Genomic DNA, 12,426 nt, shown 5'->3' on the forward strand with positions numbered 1-12,426 from the left:
AGTTAGTTAATTCTAAAATGGGGTTATGTAGCTTGTTTCTTAGTATGTGCGGTGATCTGCGGTCTCACATAAAATGAAGTGACAGTTCAGAGTAGAATAATGATATATTTAAAAGTAATTAAAATTTGCTTGGTTGGATATCTACTTAAATACTACTAATAAGATTGAAATGAATTTGATTTCATTTTATTCCTAGAAGAAATTCTACTGATAGGATTGAAATGAACAACATTACCAGTAGATCTTAACAGTTTCCATCTTATTTTTGGATGGGTTGATGCTATTTGATCTATTGTTACTGCAAATCTCATAAAACAATTTGTTTTTTTTGCTTGAAGGATTATTCATCTCTTGCTTTACTAACGTTTATCTATATTTCACTCTCCATCCAGGAACCAACAGTTTCGAGAGGTTTTTTTTTTTCTTGCATAAAGGTACATTCTTTAGATTAATATGATTTTATGTTGGGACCAATAAATAACACAACATTTTGCGTATACATTTTATCATTATTACTGAATATAGAAGCATTTGTTATTGTTAATATGAATTTATCTGTGCACTTGTTGGCTTTTAATGCAAAGGAGCTGAGATTCCTGATGCAATTTGTTTATGTGCTTGTTACTCTACACTTGTTTGAATAATTTCCTGAGAAGCATTTGAATGGGTTGATTGGATTGGTTTTTTGTCTTAAATAAGTTGTTATACGGAAAATGGTGGTAGTTGGAGGGGCTAGAACAAACGAGGTTTCTTTTAGTACAATATGTCATTCATGGGATCACGAGTTTTGTGAACTGGGTTATGAGTTTATCATACTGTTATAGACAACTTTGGTCTCTTTTAAGTACTATTATTGGTAGTATTATTTTGTCATAGTAAAAAAATGTCATTGAAGTCAGTATGTTACTAATTGGAAAGAGCGAGTGTTAGTCGTAAAGGAAAAGTGGATATCTTGTTCATGAGCTAACATTAGAAAGGAGTCCAACTTATAATGATGTGGCAAGTTTCTTACACTTGCTTATTCTGTCAATGAATGCATATCTTGACCTCTTTTTCTGTCTGGTATTGTATCATGCGTTAGAGATAAGTAATATATGAGTTTACGTCAATTGGTAGAGTTCTAACATTTGGTAGTCATTTTTGGTGAAAGGAGCTCTGCCCTTTTTTTTTTTTTTTTTGAAAATGTTCTATCTTATAAGGATTGTTGTGTTGTTTATACTTTCTTCTTCTTTTTGATAGTAGTCTGATTGGCCTCTGTTTGTTGCTAACAATCTGAGAAGGCAATTTCGTATCACAATTCTGGCACTGTGGAGTTTATAGTGGACACAGTCTCTGGCCACTTTTATTTTATGGAGATGAACACTCGTCTGCAGGTGCATTGATAATTAGTTCTACTCTTTGTGCTTTTATAATGTAATTAATCACTTATGTTTACTGAAAACATAGAAAACCTTGTTCAGGTTGAGCATCCTGTGACTGAGATGATTGTTGGTCAAGATCTTGTAGAATGGCATATTCGTGTTGCGAATGGAGAATCTCTTCCCTTAAGTCAGGCATAGGTACCTCTAACAGGTAAACTTTACTGTAGAACAGCTATGTCTTGTCACTTGTGAGTTTTTATCCCTAAAAACTATGAAAGATAATGATTAATTCTGAAGCTATTAACCCCTAGCTTCTTCTAATAAAAAAAATAAAAATCTGAAGCTACAGAAAAGAAGAAAAAGATAAAAGGTCTATAGGTTAGCAGTAATCAGGAGAAGAAAATAGAAAAGAAAAAGAAGTTACTTGGACCATGCACTACTTGATATGTTCACTGGAATTTTTGTTAAATTGATTTTGTATCCATGCACTACTTAATCACTTAGATTTCAAATGAAAAGCATCTTTGTAGAACAACCAAGCTAGATTAGGGGAAAAAAAAAAGAATATTCAAGCGCTTATCTAACTGGTCATGCATGTAACCACTAACCAAATCCTGGGATAATATACTGTTGATTCCAAATGGGCATTTGTATTCTTCTTCCATTCTAGATCATATTCTAGAGTAAGATTCTAACATGTTTTTTGCTACTTCCCACTGCAATAATAGGGCATGCCTTTGAAGCTAGGATTTATGCTGAAAATGTGCCAAAAGGATTTCTTCCTGCAGCAGATGTTCTTAATCATTATGATCCAGTAACCATCTCTTCAACAGGTGCACAAACATGTGAACTCATTCATTTTCAAGTCATATATCAATGTTAGCCTAGAGGATTAGAAAAATCAATATTTCCAAATCCTATACACATGCACAAAGCACGATCAGAAGTTAGGAAGTCCGAAGGAAGGTTCACACTAAGAGATCTCTAGTCTAAGGCAAACCTTCATGCTAATTAGATGATCCTAAATCCCTGACTATCCGATCCATTATATCTCTGCTTTTTATTAGGAGGAATTTTAAATAGTTGAGAGATCAGATTGTGAGGATCATGGAATTTTCCTTCTTCACCAAGTCTTCACTTGAATTGCACTGGACTTAGAACATTGTTACTTATCCTTATTCAGTTTTTTGTTGATGTTCTACCATTGAACAGTTCGAGTTAAGACAGGAGTGGAACAAGGAGACAATGTCAGCATGCATTATGATCCAATGATAGCTAAGCTTGTAGTATGGGGAGAAAACCGCAGTGCAGCATTAGTTAAAATGAAGGATTGCTTGTCAAAATTTCAGGTATAATGATTATTACAGTTGCAATGTCATAGTCTTTTATGGTCTGCACTGCACTAAATAAACCACAATGGATCTTTTATATCATCACGTAGTGGCTCTTACACACTCTAACGCCAAAGAAAAATGGATATGTAATATATCCTTCACTCTTTAGACATTAAACTAAGAGTGACACATGAAAAAATGGTTGTCTGCTCATCCATTTCGTTCTTTTATCTAGAGACCTTTCTTCAAATGGGTGTAAGTGTATTTATGTCTCTTGGTAGTGGTGCTGTATCATGTCTGGTGGCCTATCTTAGTTGAATTTTTGCTTTCTTAGTTGTGTTCACTGGATTTTAATTTTGTCGTGACGAAACTATTATATTTTTGGTTTCACATTTTTTTTTGGGTGATCTAATGGATAACATCTTAATGTGCAGATAATTTTACGTCAAAAGAGAAATGATATTATTTTTTGTGAAGAAATGGTGATAAGGAATTGCAAGAGGCTTTCGATGAATCTAAATGCTATTAGTCAATTTTTTATTTTTTTGTGAAGACGGGTTCATTCGCAACTTACTTGAGGGATGTTTAGAATTGTGTTTGTTTAAGTTAATATTTTTATTAAGATGATTTTAGAAAAAATTTATGAAAGGGGATGATGCAACTCTATTTTGTTTCTAAGTGAGTTAATTGACTCATTTTTATTTATTGAAATTTTGTTGTGTATTACATATTATTAAATAATTGATGTTCTAGTTGTTTTATTTTAGGTTTATTTGTTAAATGGTAATTGGATGGGAGGGGGGACATGTGAAAACTGTACAAATGGTGCAAAAAAATTAACGACAATATTAGTAATGAAAATAGTCTCATCTATTGTCTCTAGCAACGATTAGAACGTTGCTTAAAACACTCAAAATTCAAATATTTTAGAGTTTTGACGACGATAAAAACGTCGCTCAAACACTCAAAATTCAAATATTTTAGACCTTTGACGACGATAAAAACGTTGCTAATAACACCAATTTTTCAAATATTTTGGACTTGTAGTGATGATCAAAACGTCGTCAATAATACTAAATTTTTCAAATTTTTTGGGCATTTACCAACGATAGAAACGTTATTAAGTAAAGCCTCATTATTGACGATTTGGCAAACGTCGCAAAACATTCACCTTTTGCGACGTTATTGTATTGAGAACGCGAAAATAAATTAGCTTAATTTAAATTAGGACAATGACGGCCGATTACTATCGTATTTGAAGGTGCCACATTTAGCGACGTTAAAAAAGCGCAGCTCTATATAATTGCCGACTATATCATTGGCTACGATGTGGAAACACTTCAAAAATCATCGCTAAATATCATGGGCGACATTTTATCAATATTCAGCGACGTTTATTTTTGTCGCTAAAGACCTTGTTTCTTGTAGTTGTTGCCATCTTCACAAAAAGATTTAGGCCAGAACATCAAGAGACAAGGTAGTCGTGTAAATGTGTAATTGACATGCCGTATTATTGTTTTGGGCCGGGCCTAAACCTTGATACAACCGGAACACGGGCTTTCTGAACTATTTATTTATTTTTCCCAAAAGAATTGAATTTTTAAATCAAGAAGAAACCTTTTAGTTACAAAAGGAGACGAGATGTTTAGATTATGAGCAAAACTTGGGATGTTGAGAATAGGATCAAAGTTTATGAAGCAGAGAAAATTGAATATAAATAGTGAAACCAAGAAATGTCATCCTCGCGTAGTTAACTGCCCAATTGGCAACGTAGCGGAGGAGGAGATGACCGTGTGCTTTGTTGTGTTTATGAAAGGTAATTACCGCTTGTACGAGTTAAATCCGACCTTTGATACTGGTAGTAGTAAAAGTAAAATTAAATATGTCCCTTGTTTATTATGGGAGCTTCCTCCTTTATGGATTTAGATGTGCTTCAGTAGACTCTAAAGTTTATATTATTGGAGGTCTTGACTGTAATTCTCAGCTGCCTGAATATCATCATATTCCGTCATCGACTGTCCAGGTCATGTACGGTGGCAAGTCTTTGGCTTTAACGACTATTTTGGATGGGAAAATTTATGTATTCGGTTCTACCGGGGTGCCGTGGGCAGAGGTTTTGATTCGGCTACGAATAGGTGGGAAGGTTTACCTTATCCTTCTGAAAATGTTATTAACCTTTTAAAGAGTAGGGTTGGTATGCCCGTAGTTTATGAAAAACAGAAGAAGATTCTTGTGTTCTACAATGGCGTTTGTGAGTGTTATTTTGATGTATCTACTCATTTATGGAAATATGATCTAACCTTGCCTATAAGAAAGGACTGCTATATGAACCGGGGTGGAAGTGTTATTGTAGATGACCGTCTATACATGTTCTGTTTGCCTAAAAAGGAATTGTATGCCTATGATCTAGTCCAGGGAGGGCAAGACTTCATTCCGGTGCATGGTTTAGAAAAGGCTGTCGAGTCAATAAATCTTCACGATCGTCGAGCAGGATACACACGTATGTTTCATTTGGGAAACGGAGTGATATGGATGGTAAACGGAGTGATATGCATGGTCTGGCTTGTAGGGATTTTCTCTTCGTATGATGTGAATTGTGTTGAATATTATCATATTCACTGTTTGAAGTTTCATGTTAACGACAGAGATGGTTGCTTGCATGCTGTTGTTGACCGCTGCGATTACTATTTCCTCAAAGGTTTTGTCGATGTCTCTGATTGCTTTGCAATGTAAGTATTCATGTCTTTGTCTTTCAATTTTAATTTTTCAAGTTTTTCCTGGCGGAGTCATAGTTGGTGGTCTTGAGGGAGCTGGAAACACCTTGAGGATTTGCATGCTTCAATGATGCGGGGAGAACTTCCATAGTCTATCAGTACTGCTTGATGTTGATCTCTCTCGGAATGAACATTTGGCAGTGTTGGCATGGTAAATATCGAAAGTATAAAAGACGAAATACCGGAGGTGAAATTATTTAACTCGGGCATGCATGTTTTGTGAATAGTGCGACTTCGGTCAACTTGGTCAACTAACAGAAGTGGTACTATTTCCTAATATCGGTCTAAAAAGTGGTACCAAAGTCTAAAAAACCCTGAGGGTATTGTGGATATTATGAAAATCAGAATATATTGAAACAGTTTGACTTCGGTCAACTGACAGAAGTGGTACTATTTCCTAATTTTTTTGAAATCTGGTACCATTTCCTAATATCGGTGTAAAAAGTGGTACCAAAGTCTAAATAACCCCGTTTTGACATTGATTACATTCATCTTTGTTTTCACGTCTCTGACAATCAACTCTGTTACTTGTTTTGCATATGAATACTTGTGTTCGAAACATCTCGAGTTCCTTTCTTTCTAAGTCCAGTAGATGAACCCTGTAAATATTAATCTTAGCGCTGCTTGAAACCCACCTTTTCCCTGTGTTTTCGATTGGATCCACTCAATTTCTTGCTCCCATATCTGTTCCCTTAGTCTATTGTATCCTGCTCTAACCAGTAGCCCTCTCCATATTTCTTGACCGTACTCACAAAGGAAGAACATATGCTCCTCTGTTTCTACTCCTCGATTACATAGAATACATGTTTCGCTATCCACCACATTCCATTCCTTCAATCTCTGTAGAGTTTTTAGGCCATTGCTTAGAGCTAACCAAGTTATAAATGAGAACCTCGGTATTCTATTCGCAGACCACACAACCCCACGCCAGTGTATTTTCTGTTTAGCATTCCTCATACTGTGATAGGTTTCCTTCATTTGATAATCCCCTCTCAGTGTTACAACCCATACTACTTCCTCTTGTCTCGAGTGTATCTTCACTTCCTCCTTAATTTCTTGAACCAGCTCAAAACAGTGAACTCGAAACTGATTTGGTATTTGCCATCTTCCATCCTCTATAAATCTTGACATTCTTGCTCCTCTATTACATACTGAGTCATACATGAACCTTGTTGGAAATTTCTCTCGAAGTATCATATCCTAGCTGGATGCCAAGGATCTTCCCATAGACTTGTACCCTATCCATTCCCAATCAGATGAACAACTATTATTTTGGCTTCCATTCTATCCTTTAATATATTTCTCCAGCTCCACGAATAATAATTTGGGGTTTTTAGACTCCAGAAATTCCTACCTCTGATTAAGTTAGTGTTCACCCATTGTACCCAAAGAGTATTCTTACCAATTATGATGTTCCATATATGCCTTAAGTTAGTTGCATGATTTGTTATTTCCAAGCATCTAACTCCCAGGCATCCTTCATCAAATGGATAGCAGATGTCCTCCCAACTAATGAGTGCGTGCGATGTATCTCCATTAGGTCCTGTCCATAAAAAGTTTCTGCATAATCTGTTGATCTCTTCTATAACTCTTTTTGGAAGTAAGAATGCCAAAGCCATTATGTACTTATATTATTAAGCACCGATTTTAGAAGTTGTAGTCTCCCTGCATAAGAAAGGAACTTGCCTCTCCAGCTATGGATTATGTTTGCAACCTTTGTTAGGAGTGGCATGCAATCTGTATATGACAACCTAGTTGTAATTAATGGTAATTGATGTTTAGTATTTTGGTGAGGGATATCGAATACGCTTAAAACAAGTGGAAAATAAATCAAGTTGAAGACAAATAGTTGGGGATGAGAGAATGATTTTTTTGGGTTTGTTTTATATTACTTTAAACTACAAAGATAATAAATCTAATTACTAAAAAGAAAATAAAAGAAGGTGGTTTAGATTATGCAAGGTGATAGAGATTGGAGAAATTAAACTCCACCTCAAGCTTTCAAATGCAATAAATGCTACTAATTTGATTTCAATAACTAATCACAGACAACTAGTTATAATTGATCCCTTGTAGTTGTGTTATCATCTCTAATAACCAACTGCAAGCATATGGAACTCCATTAACATCATAGCTATATGTATGCAATGAAATCCCTAACATTTATATTAAATAAAATCTTTTTTAGTTCCAAACATAAAAATGCCATAATTCCTAATGAAATCAAATTAGTTAAATCTATTACATCAAACTTCCTCTTGGGGTTTCATTTAACTCTCCAATTGAGAGTATTACCTCATTGACATTGAAAGCTAATCAATAACAAATAAGTAAGCATGAAAAAAGAATGAAAATGGGAGAAGAAGAAGTGAATTTTATTACTAAAATTACAACTATTTATACAACTAATTTAATCCTACTTCTACTTACTAATTAAGAGAAAGAGAAGAATGAGAGAAGATTTGGCCACAAAGGTGTTGGAAATAAGGCTGGATAAACGCCCACCAGGATAAGGATAAACCACCAAGATAAGGATAACCACCAGGTATTAGGATGAGTGTAGGACTCTATCCTATATGATATTAGATGAGTATAGGACTCTATCCTATCTGATATTAGATGAGTATAGGACTCTATCCTATCCAATATTGAGGAGGTGGGAGAGCTCTATAAATAGACCCCCCACCCCTCACATATTGATCATCCCAACAAAGAAAAGCTCTCTCTCCTTTAATGGTGGCCTCCAACATTTTCTAAAGAAGAAGTTAGTAATTTGTGGAGATTCCATAGGTGGTAACCTCCCTAGCCATTGTCGGTTCTTGGTTTGTGAACAAAGGTTGCTTCCCGTTCGTGGTTGGAACTTGACTCCAGCTAAGTTGAGAAGAAGAAGATCTTGAGTGTGCCAAGAACATCATCTTCTCCTGTAGATCAAAGCTTGAACTTCAAATTGAAAGCTGTGACCAATGTACGATCTTCTGTTTCCGCTGCGCTATTTTATACATGTGATATAGTGTAATTATACATATCGTAGGAATCATGCATGAGATATCGGTAAAAACCCTACATTGGCATCGAGCCAGGCTTTCCATGGTTTGCATGCTTTTGTTTGTAGTTTTGATCTTGTGATCTACATTTTTTTTGGAAAACTGTTTTTTTCAAAATCTTTTAATTAATTTTTAAATAATTAGGTTGTTTAAAATTAATTAGAAATTGCTTACTTTTTTTTGCAAAATAAATTATTTATGGGAAATAATTTGGCTATTTTAGTGGAAATTTTTTTTAGGAAATTTTTTTTCCTTTAAATTTTTTATTTTTCCACGATTAAAAATTGACATTAGGATGTTTATTTTTACCATGCAGTAATTATTTAAATTTGGATTTTTACTATTGCATGTAAATAAAATTGTATGTTTTCTATCAACGGTCATATGAAAACTAAGGCACAATGCCTAAGTTGCATATACCCGAGGCTTGTAGGAAAATTGAACCAGATCTTGGGAGACGGGCTTCCAAGAAACGCATGACTGCAAAGCAATATAGGAGAGTTTTGTAGCGTACTGTCTTGAAATCTGATAAGATAAAGACAGAGCCACCATCACCAGAATATACACCAAAGAGCCCCAGTCCTATTCAGGATAGGAATGAGGCTCGACCACTTAAATCTCTCCTACATCGATTATGGGACGATGCTGAGGAACCAAATCCATATGATGTGTCATCAGGGTTTATTTTCCCACCTCACAGGGAAACAGAGGAAGTGGCTAGTAATTTTCAAATAGCTGATAGTGACTGTGAGGATGAGGATGACTCCCCTGGGCACCCAGGACGTTTCTATGTTCATGGTTGACTGGCTCTTTTTAGTTCCACATTGTTTTTGAAAGATAGAAAACTCCTTTGTGTAGAAACAATTTTATTAAATGGAAATTTAAGTAGTAGATTTTTTGCATATTCTATGCTATTGATAGTCAAATGCATTGATTTTATTTAATGGCTAGAATCATGCTAGTAGATTATCATGATCATCTCATATGTGAAAATGTGGATTACTTAGATTTATTTTAAGAGATGATTCTTATTCGTAGTATCTTATTTTTGGAATTCAAACTTGATAGAATGGCACCCGATGGAAAATCCCCATTTACGATGCTACCTGAAAAGGACTTGTTAAACGATAAGAATTACGAACTTTGGTCTAGGAAAGTTAGGCTAATTCTGGCAGATAGGAAGGTCATTGACGTAATAACTGAGACAGTAGCAGAACCTACCGCCGAAGGAATAACACAAGCTGCTTATACTGCTGCACTTAGGAAGTACAATGAGTATACAAGCAGAGACAATGTTGCCCGAATTGCCATACTTGGCACCATGAGGAATGACTTCATGATGCGGTATGATGGCCTTGGATCGGCTAAAGAGCTATGGGAAGCAGTAAAGGCGGACCTTGGGGGTACGACTACTGCACAGCTGAGGAGGCTACAAATGAGCTTTGACAAATTTATCAAGCTGCCCCATACCTCTATGACACAACATTGCACGGTGATGAGGAACATGGTTGCTGAGTTAGCCCAAGCAGGACAGGTCCTGTCAAATGAACAGCAAATTCAAGCTGTCATTAGGTCTTTACCTAAAACTTGGGAACAATTTCATCTTATCTTAACTCATGACGACAGTATCACAAACTCTGCACAGGTGCAGAGGAAATGTGAGCTTGAGGAACAAAGGCTTCTCAATGAAAAGCCTGTTGTTCAAACTGAAGCAAATGTTGTCAACTCCAAAAAGAGGAAGGCTCCTTGGAACAAGAAAAGTGGAAAAGGGAAAGGCAAGGAAAAGGCCAAGCCTGACCCACAACAAAAGAAACCTAGGAAGTCGATAGATATGACTAGTGTTGAATGCTTCCGTTGTCATCAGATGGGACACTATGCTAGGGCATGTCCTTCTCCTGAGGTAAGTTTTACTTTAAGTACTGTCAATGTGATAAGTATTGTCATGCTGTTTGATTCATCACAATATTGGATTGTAGATTCAGCAGCGACAGACCACATAAGTCGGGATAGGTCCCTGTTTGAAGATTTCCGGAAACTTCCACAAGGAACTCGGAGAGTCCACATGGGAAACCAAAGTGTAGCTGATGTTTAGGGTACAGGCACTTGTAGGTTGGATTTTGCGAGTGGGAGATCCATCCTTATTGAAGAAGTACTCTTTGTACCTTCAATTAGGAGAAATCTTTTATCAGTTTTGAAATTACTTCAAGAATCCTATTGATAAAAGATAAAAGATGGTTTACCTACGAAATGAACGATGAAACTCAAAACGTAAGTAAACTAAAACTTATACGTGTCTATATTTATCAAGTTTCTACTCTCATTCTATTGAACAGATATAGTGGACTAACAAGTTCGTTCCACTCCTAGTTCTTTAGCATGTGATGTTTTCTAGTTAACTAATCGGCCTTAAGTCTAATGAGAGTTTTACGAGGGGGAATTATACTACGATGCAACTACCCACAAGATACAAACTATAATTGATTCAACTACGGAAACACTACGTTGATTATATAATAAGGAATTAGGGGGGATTGATTCCACCTTAACTCAACTTAACTCACTAACGACGAATTAATCGTCAATCCGAATTGAATCGCCACTTGAGAACAATTGGTTCTTCCTAATCCCTAATTACACATGGCATTTCTACCAATTCATAACTAGCATGTGAACGATTAAACCCATTCTCATTGCGAATTAATCGTTTCTAGAGTGGAATAGAAATTATGACGACTCTATGATAATCAGAATCAAGCTTTCATCAAGGCTTCTCAACCCCCTCTAATGGAGGTTTAGCCGAGAATCATTCCGCAATCATTTCCATATGAATCTAAACTAAACATAATATCAAGATTCGAAATTTACTAATCTAAATTAAACAATAATTAAAATCTAATTAACAACTAAGAAATGGTAACCAACAATAATTAAAACTAGATCTAATAGATTGAAATAACAAAAATCAAAATGACAAGAATAATAACTTTTTTATTTATCTAATGAATGATATTCAATGATTCAAGAAATTAATCTAAAACAAGAAATGAAATTCTAAAACTAAGTTCTAAAACTCATTAATGGAGGCTAACTAATCTAATTCAAATCTAGGTCTAACTATCTACCATTAACAAAGAGCTAAGCTTTTGTTTTTATACTTTCAGATCCAAAAATCGTGCATGGGCTTGGAGCCATGTTTTGGGCTAGAGAATCAGGCCCAAAACCCAATTTCTTTAGTCCAAAATGGGCTCTTCAGCTGCAGTTGGATTCAATAGATGTTTTATCCACTTTTGCTCCTCTGATTGGGTCAAGGCTTAGACCATTGGAAAGCTCTTTCCGAGCCGGTCGTTTTGACATAAGGTAGGCTCAATTCCGAGGTCTGAGTCCAAAGATATGGCCTTCGGAAGTTCTACTAAGTTTGTGTGCTGTTTCTGCCCGCGTTGACTTTGACTTTTCAGCTTTGACTGGGCTTTAGAAAGGCTTTGTCTTCTTGAATCTTGGCCTTTAATCACAGAACTCCTTAGCAACCAACCATTGCTCCTTTATCTCGCTAAAGTGGCACATTTTTGCACATAATGGACTTTGAAGCCTGGAATGCATAAAAACACGTAATCAGTATTAACTCTTACTTATTATTCACATAATTGGTCTAAAAGTATGATTATTATGGGGTTAAAACTACAGTTTTGGGCTCTTATCAACCACCCCCAAACAGTATTTTACTTGTCCTCAAGCAAATATGAGAAAATAGCATAAGTGACCAAAAATGGAGTTCTATCTACTCTCATTTCGCTGAGTGCGATTGCATTGACCATATGCAACAAGGCCTTAAACCATTAGGAATTCCCTAGTGGACGAGTTATAGCCTTGTGAGAGTTTTCCAGTGAAGGTACTCACAAACTTCATCTATAATACA

At 35.7% G+C, this 12,426-nt stretch overlaps 2 protein-coding genes across 3 annotated transcripts; one reads left to right on the forward strand and one right to left on the reverse strand.

Moving 5' to 3' along the window:
- The first annotated feature begins 1,236 nt into the window (after window positions 1-1,236).
- Window positions 1,237-3,456, forward strand: LOC147493086 (methylcrotonoyl-CoA carboxylase subunit alpha, mitochondrial-like). Of its 2 annotated transcripts, none has more exons than XR_015199802.1 (5): window positions 1,237-1,373; window positions 1,461-1,572; window positions 2,090-2,194; window positions 2,574-2,710; window positions 3,130-3,456. XR_015199802.1 is itself a non-coding variant. In XM_086568793.1 (5 exons), exons 2-5 carry the CDS (start codon window positions 1,508-1,510, stop codon window positions 3,244-3,246), a joined length of 411 nt encoding a protein of 136 aa, XP_086424919.1. In that variant the 5' UTR covers window positions 1,237-1,373; window positions 1,461-1,507; the 3' UTR covers window positions 3,247-3,416. The 2 variants fall into 2 exon arrangements, 1 of the variants encoding a protein (XP_086424919.1); XM_086568793.1 differs by having other exon boundaries at window positions 1,461-1,559; window positions 3,130-3,416.
- Window positions 3,457-6,048: 2,592 nt separating this feature from the next.
- LOC147493087 (uncharacterized) lies at window positions 6,049-6,600 on the reverse strand. Its single transcript, XM_086567742.1, has one exon. The coding sequence runs from the start codon at window positions 6,598-6,600 to the stop codon at window positions 6,049-6,051; it is 552 nt and encodes a 183-aa protein (XP_086423868.1).
- Window positions 6,601-12,426: the final 5,826 nt, after the last annotated feature.

This window comes from Coptis chinensis, chromosome 6, assembly GCF_015680905.1.
Source record: "Coptis chinensis isolate HL-2020 chromosome 6, ASM1568090v1, whole genome shotgun sequence".
Classification (NCBI taxonomy): Eukaryota; Viridiplantae; Streptophyta; class Magnoliopsida; order Ranunculales; family Ranunculaceae; genus Coptis; species Coptis chinensis.

Excerpts from the sequence above, each read along its gene's own strand:
- LOC147493086 (XM_086568793.1), top strand. The coding sequence starts at position 1,508 with ATGGCATATTCGTGTTGCGAATGGAGAATCTCTTCCCTTAAGTCAGGC. Across the intron at positions 1,560-2,089 it reads TTCCCTTAAGTCAGGCATAG|GGCATGCCTTTGAAGCTAGG; the intron begins GTACCTCTAACA and ends CTGCAATAATAG. Across the intron at positions 2,711-3,129 it reads ATTGCTTGTCAAAATTTCAG|ATAATTTTACGTCAAAAGAG; the intron begins GTATAATGATTA and ends CTTAATGTGCAG.
- LOC147493087 (XM_086567742.1), bottom strand. The coding sequence starts at position 6,600 with ATGTCAAGATTTATAGAGGATGGAAGATGGCAAATACCAAATCAGTTT.